Here is a 21,610-nt window from a genome sequence, read left to right as displayed (position 1 = left end):
TAATAACAGAGCAGAAAGAATAGTCATTTCCTCACTTTTAAACATTTTGAAGTAGTTGTTAAATACTGATCAGGTTTTCTTAATTGAGAGATTTAGGGGAAGAAAGGACATCAACATATCCGTGATTGACTAATTAAATAGATGACATTCAGAATTATTTGTTTCTTAAGTATGTGTGTGTTTGTGTAAAAGACGTAATATCTATATACTTGTTGAAAATTCAAACCCCACAACCATACAGAATGGTGTAAAATGAAAAGTTTATGTGCTCGCTTCAGCAGTACATATACTAAAAGTGTAAATAAGTTTCTTTTACCTGCATCTGGTCTTCTAGCTTCATGCCTCCAAAGTAACTGCTTATACTTTCTCATGTATTCAGAAAAAATAGGCCATACTCACATCTATGTGTACTATTTAAAAATAAGCACAGTTTTCCTCAATAATATTGCCTGTGAATATTCCATCAGCATAGACATATCTATCTCATTCTTTGAAATGTCTAGTTTTACTGTGTGAAAGTATCATAATTTTTTTTAAAGATTTTATTTATTTATTTGACAGAGAGAGAGAGACAGTGAGAGAGGGAACACAAGCAAGGGGGGGTGGGAGAGGGAGAAGCAGGCTTCCCGCTGAGCAGGGAGCCCGATGCGGGGCTCGATCCCAGGACCCTGGGATCATGACCCAAGCCGAAGGCAGACACTTAACGACTGAGCCACCCAGGCGCCCCGAAAGTATCATAATTTTATCAGTGGCCTTTATTGCTGGACATTCAGGTTGTTAATGACAAACATCCTGGTACATGGTGTATTTTCATGAGTATCTCTATAGGGCATATTAATAGAAGTAGAATTGAATATCTGGATAAAGGTTATGTATATTTTTAATTTTGAAAGATATTGGCCAATTGCCGTCCAAAGAAGACTTATTTACACACACACACACACACACACACACACACACACGCACACTACAGTGTATAAGTGTCCATGTACAACGTTAATGGTAGATTTTAAAGGAAAATTTTGTGGCTTTTTCCCTAGGTCAATTAATGCTTCCCAGAGCTTTTATTCAAGTGATATCAAATTAAAGAAAGGAGCTTATCCAACCAACATAATATAACCACAGCCATTATTTACCCAAGTCTCCAGAAATAGGATTTAAAGTACTTAAAACGTTAGTTAATGATGATTGAAAGTGAGAAAGTCTATTATTTCTGTTTTCAGTCATTTATTTTCCATTATCTTGGTTAAGAGTATAAGCCTGTGTTAATGGTCCAGTCTGCATTTTGGAATTAAATGGGCCTGAATTGTACATGTTTTATCATCCATTGCCTCAAACTTAGTGTTTCCACTGTGAACATAATCAATGCTATACCCAGTTTTAAGGAGAACATCCACAATTAGGGCTAGAAGAACAAAGGCATCTTGAGAGTCACTTCTAATACACAGGGGGAAAAATGAACCCTATCACAGCAATACAAAGAATGCATCATTTACAAAATCACAGAGCCAGGTGTGGAGATTCAAACTTCGAAGGTCAGGTGTTTATGGAGTCATATTTTCTTTTCTAGAATTAGCAAGAGAACTGGATTTCACTGAGGAGCAGATTCATCAAATTCGAATCGAGAACCCTAACTCCCTCCAAGACCAGAGCCACGCGCTATTGAAGTACTGGCTAGAAAGGGATGGCAGGCAGGCTACAGGTAGGTGGGGAGCTCTATGTGAAAAGATTTAGGCTAAAGGTTGAGCTATAAGTCTTGCTCAACAAGCCCTTTCCTGCAAATTTAGTAAAACAATAAAATAACGAATGCCATCAATCTGAAATACTGCTGCAAGCAAATGAGAACAAGCTATGACATTTCTAAAATATGCATCTTGCATAACAATTCTTACACTATAGTCCCATGAACAACGTCAATTAGGGGAAACCCTGGCTGCTGACAGGAATGTTATTAAAGTCCTTAAATTTTCTAAGTATTGAGAGTGGACACCGTTACTTTGTCATTGTTTTATTGGTAGTGCATTGCCTTCAGTTCCTACTTCCTTTACTCCTAAATAACTTAAATGAGGGAAAGATGTCATGTAGATATGCTTTATAGTGATTTGTATATAATATTCTGACCACAGCAAATCATATGAGAAGTGATAAAGACCATTACTTCGTCTCATTCTTCAGCTAGTGTAAATTTGCTACTTCCTTTTATGTCTCTCTGAAGATGTACCTCTAGACCTCCTTTATTTACATCCAGTCTACATTTGCCTTTTCTTCTCTTGCCATTCTTCTAAGTAGGATTGCCAGATTTGGCAAATAAAACTAGAGGACACCCAGTTAAATTTCAGAGAGCCAACAAATAGTTTTTTATTTTATTTTTTTAAAGATATTTATTTATTTGACAGAGAGAGACACAGCGAGAGCAGAAACACAAGCAGGGAGAGTGGGGGAGGGAGAAGCAGGCTTCCCGCAGAGCAGGGAGCCCGATGTGGGGCTCGATCCCAGGACCCTGGGACCATGACCTGAGCTGAAGGCAGACGCTTGAGGACTGAGCCACCCCGGCACCCCAACAAATAGTTTTTTAGTACAAGTACACTCCATGTGATATTTGGGATATACTTATACTTTAAAATTTGTTTGCTTGTTTTATCTGAAATTCACATTTGATAGTGTCCTATATAATATCTGGCAACTCTACTTTTAGGGCCTATGGCTATGCTGTCCCACCTTTTTATGCATATATTTGTCCTATTTGCTTATTTTTTACAAAGACCTTTAATTAAGCTTTGTTTCCTATACAAATATCAAAATTTTAGTAAGGCAACTAAATGAGAGAGATCTTAAAAAGGGTACCCCTCAAATGTAATAAGTGCATTTTCTCTAATATCCCAGATACCAGTCTCATTGAATGTCTCACCAAGATCAACCGAATGGATATTGTTCATCTCATGGAGGCCAGCACAGAGCCTCTCCAAGAGCGCATCAGTCATAGCTATGCAGAAATTGAACAGACAATTGCATTGGATCATAGTGAAGGTCAGACAATTTGGGTGTGTGGGTGTGTGTTGTATCTGTGGTGAATTCGGGCAACTGGACCAAATCTTCCCTTTTTTTAGAGGGTGGTCGTATGGACTTTGGTGATCACACATTTTTTCTCATTTTATAGATACCCATACTGCTCATTCTTGGTTATTTCACCATTGTCCTAACCATTTGGGACTGCTATAACAAAATGCCATAAACTCGGTGGCTTAAACAAGAGAAATTTATTTCTCACAGTTCCAGAGAATGGAAGTCAGAGATCAGGACGACAGCATAGGTTCTGGCAAGGGCCCTCCTTTGGATTGCAGATGGCTGTCTTCTTGCTGTGCCCGCACATGGGGGAAAGAGAGCTAGCTAGAGAGCTCTTTGGCCTCTTCTCATCAGGGCGTTAATCCCGTTCCTGAAGGCTCTACCGTCATGACCTAGTTACAGCCCAAAGGCACCACCTCCAAATATTACCACATTGGGATTAGGTTTCATCATATGAATTTTAAGGGGATAAAAACAGTCATAACAACATGGATGACCTGTCCAGTGCCCTTGCCTCAGTTCCTTGATGGCACTTCTGATACTTGTGCCTTGTACTCTATGTTAGCTACCCATTTCAGTGCTCACAACCAAGACTATATCATTACCATTGACTATACTACTCCTGCGTCCTCACTTGAAGCATTACACTTCCTCTTTTGCTTCCACACCAACAATCCTTCAAACCCACTGGGACCTCCAGCCATTGGCCCTACCACCTTTTTGGTACTAAAGTTTCTCTAATCCATTCTCATTTATTCACATGCTCATTCACTCTCTTTCTTCTTCTCTCTCATCTCTCTTTTATACCGAGAATTCTCTTCTTCTTTCAGCCTCCAACATTTTTCTCTTCTCCTTATTCAAAGCTGATGACCAAGCTTCATATTTCTTAGAAAAAGTAAGAATCGTCTGAAGCAAATGTCCATATTCTTTCACAGAATCTACCAACCTAAGTGCATCTCAGGGCCTATACTCTACCTTCCCTCTGCTATGAAATGTCTTTGCTAAAACCATCATCTCTTCTTTTGTCCTGGATCTCATCCCTTTTTATCCAGTTAAGGACCTCACTGCTATAGTTGTCCTCTGTGGCATCCTACCACTAGACCATGCTCAACAGCACTAAAACATGCTTTAATAGAGCCCATCTTTAAAAACAACACAAAGCCACTCCTTTCACCCCATATTCCTCCCTGTATGATTGATTTGTTTCTCCATTCATTTTATAGAAAATCTCTTCAAAAATATAGTCTAAATTTCCTGTATCTGCTTCAGGTCTTCCTGTTCTCTCTAGAACCGTCTCTAGAATCCATGCCAGTCAGTCTTTTGTCATCACCACCCAACAGAAAACAATCTCATAAAATTCACCAATTATTTCCTCATTGCCAAATACAGTGAGTAATTTTTCAGTCTTCACCTCAAGTGCCCCTTCGTAACATTTGACCAAAAAATTAATCTCTTCTTAAAATATTTTCTTCACTCACTTTCCATGATACCCTCCCTTCATGTTTTTTGCCCTCTATTTTACTGACTATTCTTCTCAGTTTCTTTCTGTAGCTTCTTTTCCTAGATTTAAATGATGGTGTGTCTTACTGTTCGGTGAAGGCTTGTCCTATCTCTCATCTCTCTCCTTCTTTTATAAATCCTGGAGACCTGGCCTCCCTGCTGTTCTCTGGGTACCCTATGCATTCTCAGGCTTTGGGGCTCTGCTACTTTTTGTTAACTCCACTCTAGAGTGTTCTTCTCTCAGAGCATCAGTACCTTTTTCTCTCACTTACTTCAGGCCTCTGCTCAAAATCATCTCCTAACAGGACTCTTTCCTGACCAATCTGTCTAAAATACTAGCCCTACTTGCTCTATACTTTTACCCTGGTTTCTTTTTCTCCAAAAATTTATCATAAATACATATCTGCAGAAATAAAAGTTCAGCGAGGACTTTACCTTGTACACTGCTGTGTGTCTAACATCTAAACAGCACCTACTACGTAGTTGATAATATAGATCTGTTGAGTGAATAAATTAATAGATGAATGTCAGTCATTTCTCTGCTAAAAATTTTTCAGTGGCTCCTCATTGCCTTGGATATAATAAAATTCCTTAGCCTGGCTTGAGAGACCCTCCATAAAGAGGGTACTCAACTCAGAGCGTTGTTAATATAACTTAATACTTGCGAAACACCTAGAACAGTGCCTGACACATAATCAATATTTAGAATATACTAGCTATTATTATTCTTAAACTCCAATTCTTCTTACCACTTACATTCTATGCTTCAGTATCACAGTCGATGCCTCCTTATCATTAGGCGGCCTTAAAATGTCACACTGTCTGCATTTTCTCTCCTAATTCTTTAGCCCTGAGTTGGGTGCTCCTGCGTTCATTGGCTGGCACTGTGGCCCGGTCACTCAGCATTTTAATAGACTCTTCCTTGCCCGAGATTCGCTCCACTAGATGATCTGCATCTTGAAGATCAGCTGTGTAGCCATGGATCTATCAACAGGATGTGGCCCATTAATAGTTACTTAATAAATACCCATTTAATATGTGAGCTTCGATTAAATACTCAGTTCAAATTGTTCTCCCCCGTAGGGTTCTCAGTCCTTCAGGAGGAGCTATGCACTGCACAGCACAAGCAGAAGGAGGAGCAAGCTGCTTCTAAAGAGAGCGAGTCCTGCGATCACCCTCCCATTGTCTCAGAGGAAGATATTTCTGTCGGTTATTCCACTTTTCAGGATTGCATCCCCAAAGCTGAGGGGGACAGCTCAGCAACAGAGCTCTTTCCCCAAACTCACAAGGAGCAAGTTCAACAGGATTTCTCAGGGAAAATACAAGACCAGCCTGAAGAGTCATCTCTTGAGTGTCAACAGGAGTACTTGTGAGTTTCAAAAGAAAGCCTGTCAAATGTCATTCCAAGAAACAAGCCAGTAGGACAAGAGTGCCAGGCGTATACCACTGGAAATTGTTGTCAAATAACCCCACCAGTAACAAGGGCCAGAACTACAGACAAAGAGCAAAAGATCTGAGACATAATTGTGACCGCATTGTGTGGGAGATCTGCTTGAACCAACTTCCAGTTCTGTGACCTTGGTCAAGTCCCAAAGCCCTTTTGGTTTCTGTTTCCACATCTCTAAATTATAGTAATTTATACCTTATTCATCTCATAGGGTCACAGGTCAAGGATGTGCCCATGAAAGCATTGTTTCAACTATAAAATTTCACGTGGACCTCACTCTTACTGCTTCTCAGAGTCCTGCCCCTCACTTCTCTGTAATGTTCTGATATGTGCCAGTTGTCCTACAGTTTGTTCAGAGTGTGAACGGTGACAGGTGAAGAGTGTAGGTGATAGGTGAAGCAGCCCTCAGTGTATTTCACCAAAGCAATGGGGTGGCTAACAGTACAATTGGAAACACAGCACAGATTATTCACACAGAATGAAAGACCATTAAAATAAGATGGGATGGGGTCAGAGTGGGAGTAAAGGGAAGTTTTCCAGAAAGCTTCTGGCTAAAGGAAGCTACTACAGAGCAGGCAGCTCAGAACTCAAGTTCTGGGCTTTACAGAAGCAAAGGAGAAAGAGAGTTGTTTAAATGGCACTTGTTATTTAGAGAAAGAAAGCAGATCGTGCAAAAGGCAAATGCGTCCCCAGCCCTGGAATCTGAGAATAGTGTGTCAGGAGATTGCCTCATAGCATTTCTCTTGTCATTAAGTGAGCTTTGTGCTGGGGTCATTGGAACTTGAGAAGAGGGTGAAATGGGTAATAAAATCATTCCTTTTTCCACTGAGCCACCTACCAACTACCTGTAGGTTTTAGGGGAGAGCAGAAAGAGAAGGAAAAAGGAAAAGGTGGGAAGCAAAGAGGGCATATCAGAGAGGCACTTTGGGCACTTAATATCTATGCAGTGACAGAAATTTGCAATAAATTAAACAGAAAAAGCAGAGAATTTTCTTACTTAGAAAATGAGATTACAAAGATTGCCTTGGAGTAACACCAAACTATATCAGTAGAAAAAGTTTTAACCAGGTCTTTCCATCAAGTAATACAGTTTTCCAGAGATATAATAAGACTCCATATTTACAATTATGATGATGATATTAACATGGGGTTTATAGATTGGTTTCTAAAAATTTTCCCCAAACTTTGATTCTTGCTTTGAAAGCCTTATTATCTACAGATCTTTGTTATATAAACCTCCTCAAATCTTCAAGATCACCTTGAGTTATCAGAGAAAAGATGAAATTATAATTTATATACTTTATAGAGATTAGGAAATAGTAATACATTTTGGGATAATTTTTATCTTTAGAATACATCTTTCCTAGTCAATGCTAGATCAGTGATTTGTAACTCTATATGATATCGTGCATATGATTTTTATTCAACTTTCATTTCTTGGCCACATTTACAAAAGTTATTTTGACTTCCATGGACCATGAAGATAAATTCCATTTTTCCTTCTAATTCCCTTGCTTCGGCAGGAGGAGAAATGCATATGCTCTCATGGTATAGCTTGGCTTTTCCATTTCAGTGTGACAACCCCAGGGACGGAAGTGTCAGAGACTCAAAAGGCTACGGCTGTATCTGGCTCTCCCAGCAAGACCCCTGAGGAAATTAGGACCCCTCTTGAGGAGGAGAGGCCATACCTCCAGACCCCAACATCTAGTGAGCAGGGAGACTCTCCCATCATACAAGAACCAGAAGAGCCCCCAGAACATGGGGAGGAGAGTTCTCAGAAAACCAGCCTTGTGATAGTGGAGTCTGCTGATGACCAGCCACAGGCCCTTGAAAGACTCGAAGATGCAGCTTTCCATAAAGTAAGTCTCCTCCATTTCCTTGCCCACAGGCAGCAAAGCTACAAACCTTCCCCAGTTGCCATTTCTCTGATGGCTTATTTTTTCTCTGAAAAAAAATTAACCTGGGTCATGTGAACCCCTCAATCCCTTTTAGACCTGGGGACCAGAGAATCTAGAAAAAAAAAATGTTACACAGTCCAGTTCTAGCTATTTGACCACGAGCCCTAATTTTACAATTGGAAAACCTTTTGCTGAGGAAAATGAACACCGGGGTGAAACAAGATCCCTGATGTGGCTTTTCAAAATTGATAACCATGGGCATGCAGACTAGTGAGAGGGATTCACAGGGCCTCAGGTAAGTGCCAGCCGTGGCACCGAATGGGAACCAGACTCTGGTTAGATCTGTCCGTGCTGTCAGGTGATGAGCAGGCAGACAGACTGTAGATACCCAGTGGGGTTTACCTCCCCAGACAAATTTTTCTCATTAAAGGAAAGGTTATTTCCAAAATAGACCTCCTTATGTCTATTTTAAGAATGACTTTGACAGAGGACCTGGTACCTAAACTTACTGCTGATTCAGAATGTCAGAATCCCTGACAGGAGTAGGAGCTGACATCAGTCACGCTGTTTCCTTTGTCATTACATGCGTTTTGATGTTGCGAAGAAGTGTGGAGACCATCTTAGAAATTCATTTAAGCCATTTATTCTCAAAATGTATTCTAAACTGTTCACATTCCTCAGCATTAACGGCAGGGATTTGAGCCCTCCTCAGAGCTCCTGAATCAAAATGAACCTCAGAGAGGGAAGGGGGACCCAGCATGTGCATTTTAAATAACTCCCTAGATGATTCTCATGCACACACACAAAAAGGGCCAGAATCTGTTTGCATTAAACATAATTTAACATAAATTAAATTATATATTTTTCCTTCTAGAATTCAAAAACATTTTCTACATCAAAGTGTTTTTAAAGCATTAATATATGTCTTAGTAGTGAAGAATGAGTTGTATAAAAGAACTGAAACTTTTTGGGGAAATGAGTGATACAACTAATCTGTGAGCTTAAGGCCTACATTTATTTTTCTTCACTATGAGGATGACATCTGCTAGCAGGATTTGTCTAAAATCATAACTAGAATTAGAGGTTCAGGCAAGTGAGAACTGTGTCCCAATTTTGGCAGTTATCTTAAATAATGAATTCATTCCATGAATGGAATTTTATTTTAAGTTTACCTTTGCACAGAATTATTCATCTCCCAAGTTCTTGGCTTAAATGAATTCTAGTAAAAATGTTTCAAAGATGCTATCTGAACCCAGAAGCCTAAGAATCCACTGGCTAAATGAAGTATAGATTTCAAACAGTTATTTGGATAATTCATTTATTTTTTCAATGCACATAAAAAATTTTTGATAAGTCCTTCTGTACTCCACTTTATACACAGGTCTGTTCCATTTATTCTTGATGAATATCTGATGATCTCTGTGATGCTTCCTATTTTGACCCTTAAATTCTCATGACCCTATCTTGAGGATCCAATTTCAGTCACTTTTCTTGCTGATCATATTTCTAGGCAGCAGATTCCTGAATGTATTTAAAGTATAATTTGGTTTAGATTTTACATGTTTCAGCAGAAAAGCATATAGAAATACATCAGATATTTAAAAATATGTTGAAAAAATTTCATTGAGTTTTCTTTAAAAAAAAAAAACATCCTATTAGGAAAGAGTGATGTGATAGAATGCTCCCAAGATATATGTTCTAATCTAAAATTATGTTTTTAGCTCCATCTCTGACCCTGGGCCAGACCCATAAAATCAGACTGGCCAGTGCATCTTAACTTCTCTGCAGAATGAGTCTAATGTTATTCATAGGCTGCCTCCTTTGGTGCCAGGGAGGTGCTCTGTGGGCTAGATAACAGCTATTAGGAAACTGTGTTTTTGCAGAAAGTTCTGCTACAGGCATAAGTTATTTCTCTACCTGTGGGTTAATCATTCCAAGCCTAAAGCCTGAGTGTCAATGGCTTATCAATGTTTTTTGTGCTACTTAAGTTCTGTGTTTACATCTGGTCATTTATCAGGAGTTTAAGTCCAAGAAGTGATGTGGACAAGCTGCATATTTCTTGACAGATTTTGACGGATGGGCACTCAGACAGCTTTCAGAATTCCAGAATTTTTTTTCATTGATTGAACAAAAAAACTATATTCTTATCAAAGTGTGAGACAGGCACACACCTGTTTGCCCTGCTGGCTTTTCCACCAAAGCCTCCAGGAATGAGACTTTCAGAAAACAAGTGTGAACTAAAGCAGAAACCAGTAGTGAAGACATTCCTTAGCATGTTAAACAAAACAATGCTTCCATGCTTCCACCAGGAGCTAACAGAGGAATTAGGTGAGCTGGAGGCCAGCTCAGATGAGGAGGCGATGGTAACTACCAGGGTTGTCCGCCGACGAGTGATTATTCAGGTACCAGCTGTTACCTTACTGCACGTCCGGGACACTTCTGTCCCCATAACCCGTAGAGAGTGATGGACCTGGAGCAGTGAGGGCTTGGCATGCTCTTTAGGTAGTGCATGGCCATTCAAAAGCAGATCCCTAACTCTCCTAAGATTGGTTTGTTAAAAACAATGCAGCAGTGATGACAGTGGCAGCCCGCGTCCAAGAGAACGAACAGCAAGAACGAGAGCGCTTCCTCCTTCACCCACCTCACCTCGCTTGTCCGTTTTTGTTTGTGCATTTGTTTTACACCTAACTGGTCCAGTTCTCCTAAGCATGTTATTACCCACCCTTTTTTTTTTTTTTCCTTTCTTTCTTTCTTTTAAAACATACTACTCAACAGGACTTGGCATCTCTGCAGTGCTTCCCAGTAGCTTCCTTCATTTTCTAACATGGCGCACATTGTAAGCCCTTGGGAGGAGTTTCTCAGAATTGGTGCCAAACACTGAAGTGACCCTTTTTTCTCAACCATTTAGGGAGATGAAATGCCTGACATACCCCCGGAAACAGTCACAGAAGAAGAATACATTGATGAGCATGGACACACTGTGGTCAAGAAGGTACTATCCTAACGTGGTTGATTTTGAACCTCCTGCTTAAAATGTATCTGTCCCCCGGTGCTGCCCCTCAAAAACAAGATCCATGAATAAAATATCTTTCAGGTCACTAGGAAAATCATTAGGCGGTACATATCCTCTGATGGCACAGAGAAAGAGGAGGTTACAATGCAGGGAATGGCCCAGGGACCCATCAGCATTGAGGAAGGAGATGGCTATTCCAAAGTCATGAAGCGCATTGTATTAAAGAGTGACACGGAACAGTCAGAGGTAAGATCATCTGATTCTCCAACCTGATTTTATGGAGAAGTGTGAAATAGAGTCAGAGGAGGTGGGTGTGACTGTTTACCCACATTGACCCACTGCTTCCCCTTATCTGGCACCCTGCTTTCAGTTTGCACATTCATTTTTTTCTTCATGATTTTGTGGCATTTTAAAACAACCACCGAGGAGATTTGTAGCCATTATACTCGTGATCTCTGTTTGGTCCTTCTTATTTCTGTTTTCTGTTATGGTTGTGTACATACAACAGAAATCCAAAAGTCAAATTTTAAAAGGCCAGAATCCCATTGGCTGTCAAACAGTATGTCACGGAAAGCCCCCGTACAATTGTGTCCTGGGCAGCGTGGCAGCCTCTGTAGGGCCCTGTCGATAAATATTTGATATTTAACCTTGTGCATTTCAGAGTCACTAAAGCCAGGGTCCAGAAACTCCCTGATCTATAGTTTTCTTTCTTTCTGTTCTACTCTCTTTGAGGAACGTTTACTCTCTTTGACATATAATTTGTGATATCCTCACTGTTTTGCATTCATTCACATCCTCAAAATGTTGTTATTATGCACAAAGTTTCTCCAGAAATCTACTTTTTTGGTTTGTCATATCTTTGAGAGTTTCTCCTTGGGGGATTAATTTCACCTTTATAATGTCAAAACCATTTAAACATGGAGGAAGGGTTCATCAACAGGCTGTTATGTCTGCATTGCACTAAGCAATCGGTTTCTTATTCACAATACTTCCTGATGGATTTTCGTTCAGGTGACTCATGAGTGGTTGGTTTGGTCCTATGTACATGGAGTTCATGACAGAGGCATTACCAATTGATTACAGGCTTTTTCTTTCTTTTTGTAACTGCTTCTCTTTTCCAAAATACTATTTTCTGAAAGACTGGTATAAACCAGTGTAGGGTTTTGTTTTTTTTACATAGAAAAATTCATCACTGTGATCTTGTGGCAGTCAGAAACCATGTATCATGTGTCCTTCATCCATTAGGTAACTTTGTCTGAGCCCAGCATTTTGTCCAGTACCTCACAATTTCAGGCTGAACCAGTGGAAGGCCGTAGAGTCAGCAAAGTTGTTAAAACAACTATGGTACATGGAGAGAGGATGGAGAAACATCTGGGTGATTCTAGTTTAGCCACTGATCTTCCTTCAGCCAAAGATGACTTTGAAGAGGTATAAAAGCATTATCACTTTTGTGTTTTCGTGTTGTGTATGTGTATTTTATGTTTGCTTTTTGTTTAAAAAGAAAATGGTTTATCATTATGTCATTCCATATATGTATTCATGGAAGGGTGCAGAATAATTCAAAAGAGTAGAATTCCTGTGTGAATAACTTGTACAGTGAGGTAATGTTTCTACAACTTGTGGTATTCATCGTTATCACCTTAAATGCTTTTAAAAATCTAGATGACCTGGATTCGCTTCAGCTGAATCAGAATCAGAATCTCTGGAATTAGGCCATGATTGTACGTCTTGCTTGGAAGGCCCAGAAGTGACTTCCCAATTAATAAGAGAAAGAAATAGGTTGCAAATTGTCTTTACTAGCTAATATTCTCAAATATTTGCAAAGATTGGCATTAAAGAAAATTCAGTTTTATTTTAAACCTAAAAATAAAATAAGCATTTATAATTATTTAAGTTTTGATTTTCAGTAATTAGAAAATGGGTCCATGGTGACAGATCCACAGACCCTTACTAGGATTCAAAAATTCAAAAATTCTGAAAACCAAGACTTGTAGATTAGTAGCAAGTTAATTTGGGAGTAAAATTTAATATGAACTGACATGGAGCTATTAGGACATGGAGGGGTTTTTAGTCCTACCTAGAATGAATATTCACATGCTTTGCTTTTGATATATTTATGAGATTGATTACAGGATGCTGCCCCAACCCCTTCTGGGATATTAGAACATACAGTGTATATATCATATTACCTTTCTAAAATCCAAAAAGAAGAAATTCTGGATTCTGAAACACATCTGGCCCCAAGGGTTTTGACTAAGGGATTGTGGGCACATGCAAATAGCTACAAAACATTTTTTGCTATTGAGACATTTTGAAGTTAAATGGTACATGTGTGTCCTCTTCTATGCCCACAATATGTATTGAGATTATATATGAATGTATTGGGATACGGAAAGCATACCTTATTTAAATACTTTTAAGGAAAATATCTTGACCTTGGATAATCAGAAGATGAATCGTGTGAGTTGTACACTTTGGGCCTTATTCACTTGTTGCTTATTTTGCCTCTGATCAGTACACAGAAATTTATCGGTAGAGTCTCCACTGGGGAAAGGAGGGTGAGATGAGGAGAAAATTAAAAGTCACTCAGTACAGATGTTATTTACCAGCATTTATAAAGCATTGTAGTACATGTCCCTCACAAATAGGAGAAATTTCAGTAAAACTCAATGCTTATACTTGATCCCGAAATTGTATTTATTTATCCTTTCAAGTATAGCTTTTTATACTTACTATCGATTAAGCACAGGAATAGATTATTTTTAAGTCTATGGTTTATGATGGGTTTTGTCCTGTTTTCTTTTTTCTTCAGGCTTTGAGTTATACAGGTAGCCACATGAAAGTGCACTTCCCCAGTTTAGTAGAGAATGAAATCCTGAAAGAGGATGGATCAGTAATTAAAAGGTTTGGGTTAGCATGGGGTTATGCTTTGCCAACTAACACCTGAAATTTTTTTTCCAGTTTTAAGAAAAGAAAAATAGCCCCTACATATACCCTAACATCCCTTGGGAACTTCCAACTCTCTCTGTATTGTACACTTTTGTCAAGTGGTAGATCTGTCAGTGTGTCATACCTATAGTGTCCTATTTATGCTTTGAAAGTAATAGCAAGGCTTGAGGAGAATGAGACACCTGTTTACACAATCACTCCTTGGGTTTTAGCAAGTCATCCATTTTGCTGAGGTGGGATCTTCCACTGTGTTGATAGATTTGGAGCACATATGAAGAGGAATCTAATCAGCTGTTCACAAATTAATCTTGTGACCAGCTACCTTCAGCTCAATCTTAGCAAATCATAACTGTGTGGTACATGCTTTTGGGTTTTTTTTTTTTTTTTTTACCTCCTCCTAAAAGCTTTAAGCTGTTTCATGATCCCGCATGTGAATGAATGGCAAATAACATGAGCATGAGTTTGATATTCACAAACCTGAATGTACCTAGCAATGCTGAAACCAGGGACTCTACTAAGTTAAGAAAGTGCCATAAAAGCAGTAAGCAGCTCACTTTTGTGCCTATGAAAGGGGACCAGCTGTGAAACTCTCTGGTTAGCCCGTCCCTATTACCTATTTGATGTATGAATGTGAGCACCCTTGCCTCTTGCCTCATCTCCTGGCCCTTCTCTTTGGTCCTCTAGCAGGAGGACCATGCTAATAAAGTGCCCTCCACTTCTCAGGGAAAAGACACAATGGAAATTCAAGTTACTATTGTGCTTTTCACTTCATTGGGAAGAATAAAAAGATTGGCATTTATAGTACTCTACAAAACTATTTTTAGCCTGTAGAACATAATAATTAGGAACAGTGAATTAAAGGTTCTGTCACAATTCCGCCCTCCAATCACATGGGAACAACAGCAGCAGTTAAGAATTTAAGAGTGTAATTGCTCAGAGAACTTTAAAAATGCTACGTAAATTAAGGATAAAGTGCCTTTTATACCCTGAACTTTTAAGTCTTTTATTCAGTTGCTCAAACAAAAACACATAAACCATGTACACACCCTAACATCATGAGATCTTTAAATTGGAATACATTTAGAGAGCAGTTAATCCAAAGTTCTCAGTTACAGCTGGTGAATTTGAAGCCAGGGATATAAACAACTCAATTAAATTCTATAGCTATTTAGTTCTGGAATGTATTTGTCATGTATAACACTTTTATCTTGTAGGAAGACATTTTATCATACCCACTGCCCCTCTGATATACATATGAGTAGATTCATTCTACTGCTTGAGTTATATGCATATGCATACTCGTAAACACATTCATCTACATATATCTGCACAAAATATCAGGGTTTGCCCTGTGATAGAAGCTTATTGCCTCCCCCACCCTGCACACACACACCAATTAATGAAGGCTCCTCTTAGCTCTTGGCAGAAATAATCAGATATTTGCCTTTTGGGAGAAGAAAAATATGGATGCTGAATAGTTAGAAAAATATGATCTGATTTCAATCATTGCAACCAAATTTGACATTCTTATTAAGAGGAACAAATTTAATGTGCCTGGATGGCTCAGTCAGTTAATCCTCTGACTCAGGTCACGATCTCAGGGTCCTGGGATTGAGCCCTGCATTGGACTCCATGCTCAGCAGGGAATCTGCTTGAGGATTCTTTCTCCCTTTCTCTTCCCCTAGCTCGCTCTCTCAAATAAATAAATAAACAAACAAATAAATAAATTTTTTAAAAGGAACAAATTTAAGTTTGCTTTCAGATATAAAATAATTCATATGGTATCAAAGGAAGGAAGAGAACAAGAGAACGTGAGAGAAGAAGGAAGAAGGAACCCAAAAGAAAGCCGAAAGTATTTTGGCTGATAAAAGTCTTTAAAAAAAAAATCAGGATGATCTTCAATGCATGGCAGTGTTAGAAGGTAGAATAATGATAAGGACAGAACCTCCAGCTTCTTAACACTAGGAATCCATAAGAAAATTGCTGGGTGAAGTCACAAAAACTGCTCATTTCTTCTGTGGTTTTCAGTGAAGATGCATGGCATCGTGGTTACAGATTCAGGCTCTGGAATCTTGGAGTCTTGGCCCCACTTCATACTAACTGTGTTATTTTGTATTTGGAGCATTGCTTAAAATCTCTGAGATTCATTTTCCTTATTCCTTATAATAATAGTGCCTGGCATATAAAAATGTTCACCACATATTTACGGAATGAATAATTATATTTAGAAGTAGTGAGAAGAAGAGAGGATGTACAAATTACAGCATAATCATTTTCAAGTAGGGAGATGGGAAAATGGTAGTACAAAATATCACAGAACATCAGAACCCCTTTTGTCGACTAATCACTAGTCAGGAGGGAGCCAAGAAAGCAGCAGACTGTTCAATGGCATAGAAGACCAAAAATGGGCAAAGTCCATGGAGATCTGAGCAGATGGAGGAAGAATGTGTCTCTTGGTGTTTTTTCTCTTTCCTCTCTCTTCCCCACCATCTCTAGATGAAGTTTTGACGCCTGGGCAGACCCTCATCTCTCACTGGTAGTCACCTTCCTCTAGGCTGATAGAATAAGATTCTGGTTTTTAAAGATCCGTGTCTCATGGAAAAGTTTTCCTAGAACAGAATGCAACTCTAAGGATTAAGCTGGCAGCTAAAGTGTTTAAAAAAATCAAAAACTATTTTTCTCAGCCTGTCAAAAGGTACATATGGAATCCCTGTTTCAGGATAAGCTGAGCTCGCTCTTTCTTTCCTTTCCTTTCCCTTTCCTTTCCTTTCTTTCTGATTTATTTGTTTATTTTATAAAGAGAGAGAGAGAGAACGAGTAGAAGGGGCAGAAGGAGGGAGAGAGATTCTCAAACAGATCTACTGCTGAGTGTGGAGCCCAATCGGGGCTTGATCCCATGACTCCAAGATCACAACCTGAGCCAAAATGAAGAGTTGGATGCCCAACCAACTGTGCCACACAGGAGCCCCGAGCCAAGCTCTTTCAAATCAGTGGACCTTAAACAAAACATGAATGACTATGTGGTTACTTTTGGAGAGGATCATATTAAAGCATGGTTTTATTTATCTGAAATAGTTCTTAAAGTTTTAAAAAGATGTTCTTTGTTCTGAAACACTTTAAAACATTTCATGACTCATGTCAGATAGGAGTGGCCACATTTTAAAAGAAAGATGTGGGAAGATGGCTAGTGTAGAAGTACCCAGAGGTAGGACAGTAAAGTACTTTCCTGTCATGGTTATTTACCCCCATTCCAAAGATGGTGGCTGCGGTTTAGTAAAGAGCATCAATCTCTCTTGTCTGCTTTCCTCCAGGACAACAATGAGTAAAGCCAGTACACAGAAGAGGGCTGTGGTGAAGGACCAGCATGGAAAACGCATTTACTTGGAGCACCTGGAGGATGTACCAGAAGCACTAGACCAAGATGACCTCCAGCGCGACCTCCAGCAACTCCTTCGGCATTTCTGCAAGGAGGACTCGAAGCAAGAGGCCAAATGAGGGGCTGCCCAGTCCTCACACCAGAAACCACACATTCACTCAATATGCAACTTCCTGTTTCTTTAGCAGAGTGACCTACCTGGCCTAATGGGATACCCTGACACTTCCACTTTTAGCAAATACACACCGCATTCTGTTTCAGTTTTTCCCCCCGTCCTCTTTAACTGTAAGCTAATTTGTGACCAAAGATAGCATCCTTCAGTCTGGATGCTGTATCCACTACTTTGTTGTGTCTGTGCTAAACTGAGAACTGGCCACCTCTATCGTTCTTTGCTCCTGAACAAGCTCCACGAAAATCCATCGATCAGAAGAACTTCACCTACGGACCTCTTCAAGTGATGATACCTAGGAGTCCTCCCAAGGGATATCCTTGTACCATGTATATAGCTCAAATGCTCAGATGAACAACATATTAAAATTAAAACCACTGCCTATCATAACTACACTGGGCATCATGGAATAAAAGGCCTCTAGAAATTGCTGAACAATGGTTAATTAAGATATTGCTAACACAATCGAATGATAATACAGTTCTACCGCAAGAGAAGCACTTCAGACCTACCATGTCCTTAGAACTTCCAGAGTAGCGATTGCTCCTAGTTAAAGATGGGTTAATAACCTCAAGGAACTATCCTAACTAGGCACTTAATGCTGGTGCTGGCCAGCCTTGATTTATGATTCTCCAACAGCCACATGAGGGAGGGGAGAAAGGGGGAGCAGAAGGCAAAAGGAACAAAACAATGAGGTATTCAGCTGCTAGCAGCCACATCCTGTGGCTTTCTAGCATCTTCAGGTCTTTTAGATTTTGGACGCATTGGCAGGGTATTTTAAAAGCTATAACTACTGTAGTTTTCCAGTTTTCATTGCTGCTTTAGCAAACCACGCTGTCTTATTGGTGGTACTTTCTTCTGGCCACTGCACTGTAGATAATTCATTGGAAACAAGATTTACCCACTACGCAAAAGGTTAAACTCCTTCACCATGTTGGAGTGGTTTCCCACCCCCACCCCCCGCCCCGGGTTTATATCTTCTCTAATACCTGCATGTAGCATTTAAAAATCAAAACCACAGTCAAAACTCCTCTTCTAATCACACTGATGGTTTTCATTTGACCCTGAGCAAGCACTTTTCACTTTCCGCTAGGTCTGTTTTTTAGCTTGCAGACAAGGTTGAGAAATCCTTACAAATTTGGTTTTGGTTAAAATTTTTGATTTATTTATTTGAAATCCAAACTCCCTTGGAAACTCTTAAGTGCATTTGTGCACTTTTTTGTTTGTTTCAGAGAAGGAACTTTAATCATCTGAGTGATTTCCATGTCCTATTCCTTATTCCTCTAGTGGTTGAAGCTGTGTAGCATTTTAACATATATATATATTCACAAATATATTCATATAAACAATATACATTTCGAATCAGTTATTTGTTAAAGAAAAGTATATTCAATGAAGATGAAATTAAAAAAAAAAGTCTATCCTCCAGGGATTGAACATTTTCCAATTCTATCTGGTCTTTTCCTGTTGTGCAAAAATGACTCATTGCTCCGAATGTCAAAAACAAATGTGACAAACAATGGCACTTCATCATTTCAAGCAGTGTTGCCAAGGGAGAAAATTTCCTGGGAGGGAGGTTTCCCACAAGCCAAATCTCTTAAAGCCTCAAATGCTAGCACTTTCTGGCAGTTGGGTAGGAAATAAAGCTTTCTTTGGCAGCCAAAATGAGAGAGGCTCATGGTGAAACTTTTTGAGACACACCATGGCCTTCTTGTCAAAACCTTCACTGGAACTCAAGAAAAGCATTTCTGTTGTGTTACTTGCAGTGCAGATGATGTCTGTGTAACAACATAATGGTTATTCACCTTTTTTTTGATTTTTGATTTTTGCTGTGTATCAGAAAACTTGAATACTGTGAGAAGAAGTGAATTTTCAGTTGATGAATCAGCATCTTGTTCCCATGGTGATAACACTAATTGAATATATCTATGAGGGCATGTATTAGTTAATGGAAAAAAAATACAACACTAACAATACATAGCTGCAATGTGTACAATGGCTGATTTAATTAAATAAAATGTACAAGTGTTAAATGTGGCAACAGTGATTTATTCTTTATCACTTAATCTGTGATTTCAGGAGATAAGATTATTAAAGAGATGACATGGATTTGAAGCCAAAAAGGACACAAATCGCTCTTTTCCTTGTAGCTTTTATTTAGTGACAAATATGCTATATGCCCCAACACTGTTTTAAGCACTGAGATGAACAGAGTTTGTCCTTGCCCTCAAAAAACTTTTGTTTTTGTTATGCAAAAGGAGAAAGACAAAGATTTATATTTAGTTTTGGGATTGTTAGCAAATAAAAAATAGTAACTTTTGGGCTGGGAGGAAATGAAAGGGTAACCAGGGATTGGTAAGGCAGCAAGGCCCCCCGGGCAGGATTCTCCCATTTCAGTGCTCATTTATAAAGCAGTGGTGCTCTGGGAACACCTTCCTTTGGGAACACATTTCGCTGGGGGTGGGTGGCGGTGTTATTTATCTCATAGCCTGAGAATTAAACATTAAATGGATACATCAATATAAATAACAAAAGGGCAGAAATGCACAAAACTGAAATCAGTTGTATTTGGAGAGTTTTTGGTTTTTGTTTTTTGAAAAATCCCTTTAGTGCTGCTATAGTATTTTTTACTGTAAAAACAGTACAAAAAGACATGGTTAGGAAATCGAGTAGGTTTTACATATTTAAAATGCATGGTGGGGCAAACCCTCCAGACTGAGGGAAGATCATGCGCGTCTCACAAATGACTTGAATTAGGTATAAAGAGGTGAAAATTACATCTAAGCACCCTGAAACCGGCTTGAATTGAATCTGAACTTTGGTTGCTAGTGGTATGATTTAATTTATGTCAGCATGGAGGGTCTGGGTGTGGGCAAGGAGACCAGCCCATGAATAAAACAGAAAAAGAGAATCTAACCAGATATTTAATGAGAACCAAAATCACTACAAGGTTTTCTTGAATAATGGAAAAAAGATGGTCAGCTTGCTTTCATTATACTATGAGAAAATAATTGTTTAAATGTCTTTGTCTTCAGTTGCCACTCTCTGCTTAAAAATTATACTCTTTTCCTTCAGTTAAGGTCTGATTTCTGTTTCTGATCTAATTAAAGCTAGAATTACAATCTTAGAGTGAACTACCCACGTAAATATGTAATACAACCTTTGTTTCACTACAGTAATGGAACATTTGAGAAAATCTTTGAAATATCTTAAGAAAAACCTTTATTCCTAACTCCTACACACAAATTATTCTTTTTTGGTTAGACTCAGACTCCCTGGGAAAAACAAAAGTACTCCTTTATTTTAAAAAAGCTCCACAGAGTGGAATAGATGATACATGTGAATATCCTGTGGGTAGAGCTGCTATATTTGGTGGGCAGGGGCATTTGAGAGTGGTATTTGTAATACTCCTGCAGATCACTTCATCACGGGGAATGTTCAGTTGGTAGGCCCCTGAGGTGTTTTGGTGAGGCAATGTGACAAAATGGCGAAATAGGTGATCCTGGAGTAAGAGTGGATTGGAATCAATCCAGCTATGGCAGTACTTAGGCGACTTTGTGCGAGTGTACCCTCTGGAATCCTCAGTAAAATAGGACAACACCTTAGAACTCTCTCGCCATACCAGATGCAGGGAAGGGCAAGTCCTGTGCCCTGTGTCATCCCTTTAATCTGGAAGTGCCATAGGGGCCTATGTGTCCTCGGAGCCCACGAGATATGGACCTATATTTGTGACCTGCCCCCTCTTTGGGAAGGGTGAGCCTCAGGGGGGGTGGAGTTGAACGCTGTCACCCCTCTAGATTAGAAAGGAGAGTTAACCACTTCCTCTTAGGCACTCCCAGGACAGTTTTTGTCAGTCGAGCCCCCTTAGTTCACTTCCTACTCTGAGGAAGTGTTCTTCAGGATCTCTTTTTCTCAGCAGGCCTTCATAACTTAGTTCTGGTTTCCAGTCCTTCTTCCAATGCCCTCCACATACTCTATTTTGGGTTTTCATTTTTTCTTTACCCTCAAAGCTGAATTAGATAAAGCCACCCAAACTCCCCTACTGAATGTTCCCTACCAGTAACTGGTCCAGCGTAGCTGCTGCAAAGATCTGTGCTGCCGGGGCCCTGGGCTGGCCTGGAGGTGGGGAGGAACGCAACGGCGGTCCTTGTGGGTGTACAGAAACAACTGAATGACTATGTTGCATGACATCTGC

The 21,610-nt window shown here is 39.4% G+C and overlaps 1 protein-coding gene across 6 annotated transcripts in view; it reads left to right on the top strand.

Annotated features, from left to right (window-relative positions):
- ANK2 (ankyrin 2) overlaps positions 1–19,406 on the top strand; it is a 318,287-nt gene extending 298,881 nt beyond the window's left edge. For all 6 annotated transcript variants that reach the window (XM_088021069.1, XM_088021067.1, XM_088021068.1 and 3 more), the window contains 10 exons: positions 1,571–1,702; positions 2,884–3,027; positions 5,647–5,932; positions 7,584–7,869; positions 10,218–10,310; positions 10,817–10,900; positions 11,003–11,167; positions 12,167–12,349; positions 13,734–13,825; positions 17,182–19,406. In XM_088021069.1, coding sequence (XP_087877195.1) covers positions 1,571–1,702; positions 2,884–3,027; positions 5,647–5,932; positions 7,584–7,869; positions 10,218–10,310; positions 10,817–10,900; positions 11,003–11,167; positions 12,167–12,349; positions 13,734–13,825; positions 17,182–17,365 — 1,649 coding nt within the window. In that variant the 3' untranslated portion in view covers positions 17,366–19,406. The remainder of the gene's footprint in view (positions 1–1,570; positions 1,703–2,883; positions 3,028–5,646; positions 5,933–7,583; positions 7,870–10,217; positions 10,311–10,816; positions 10,901–11,002; positions 11,168–12,166; positions 12,350–13,733; positions 13,826–17,181) is intronic.
- Positions 19,407–21,610: the final 2,204 nt, after the last annotated feature.

Source organism: Eumetopias jubatus, unplaced genomic scaffold (genome assembly GCF_037043125.1).
Source record: "Eumetopias jubatus isolate StellerSeaLion01/CBP00866 unplaced genomic scaffold, mEumJub1_p1.0 scaffold_2, whole genome shotgun sequence".
Classification (NCBI taxonomy): Eukaryota; Metazoa; Chordata; class Mammalia; order Carnivora; family Otariidae; genus Eumetopias; species Eumetopias jubatus.
This window is presented reverse-complemented; position numbering and strand designations above follow the sequence as displayed.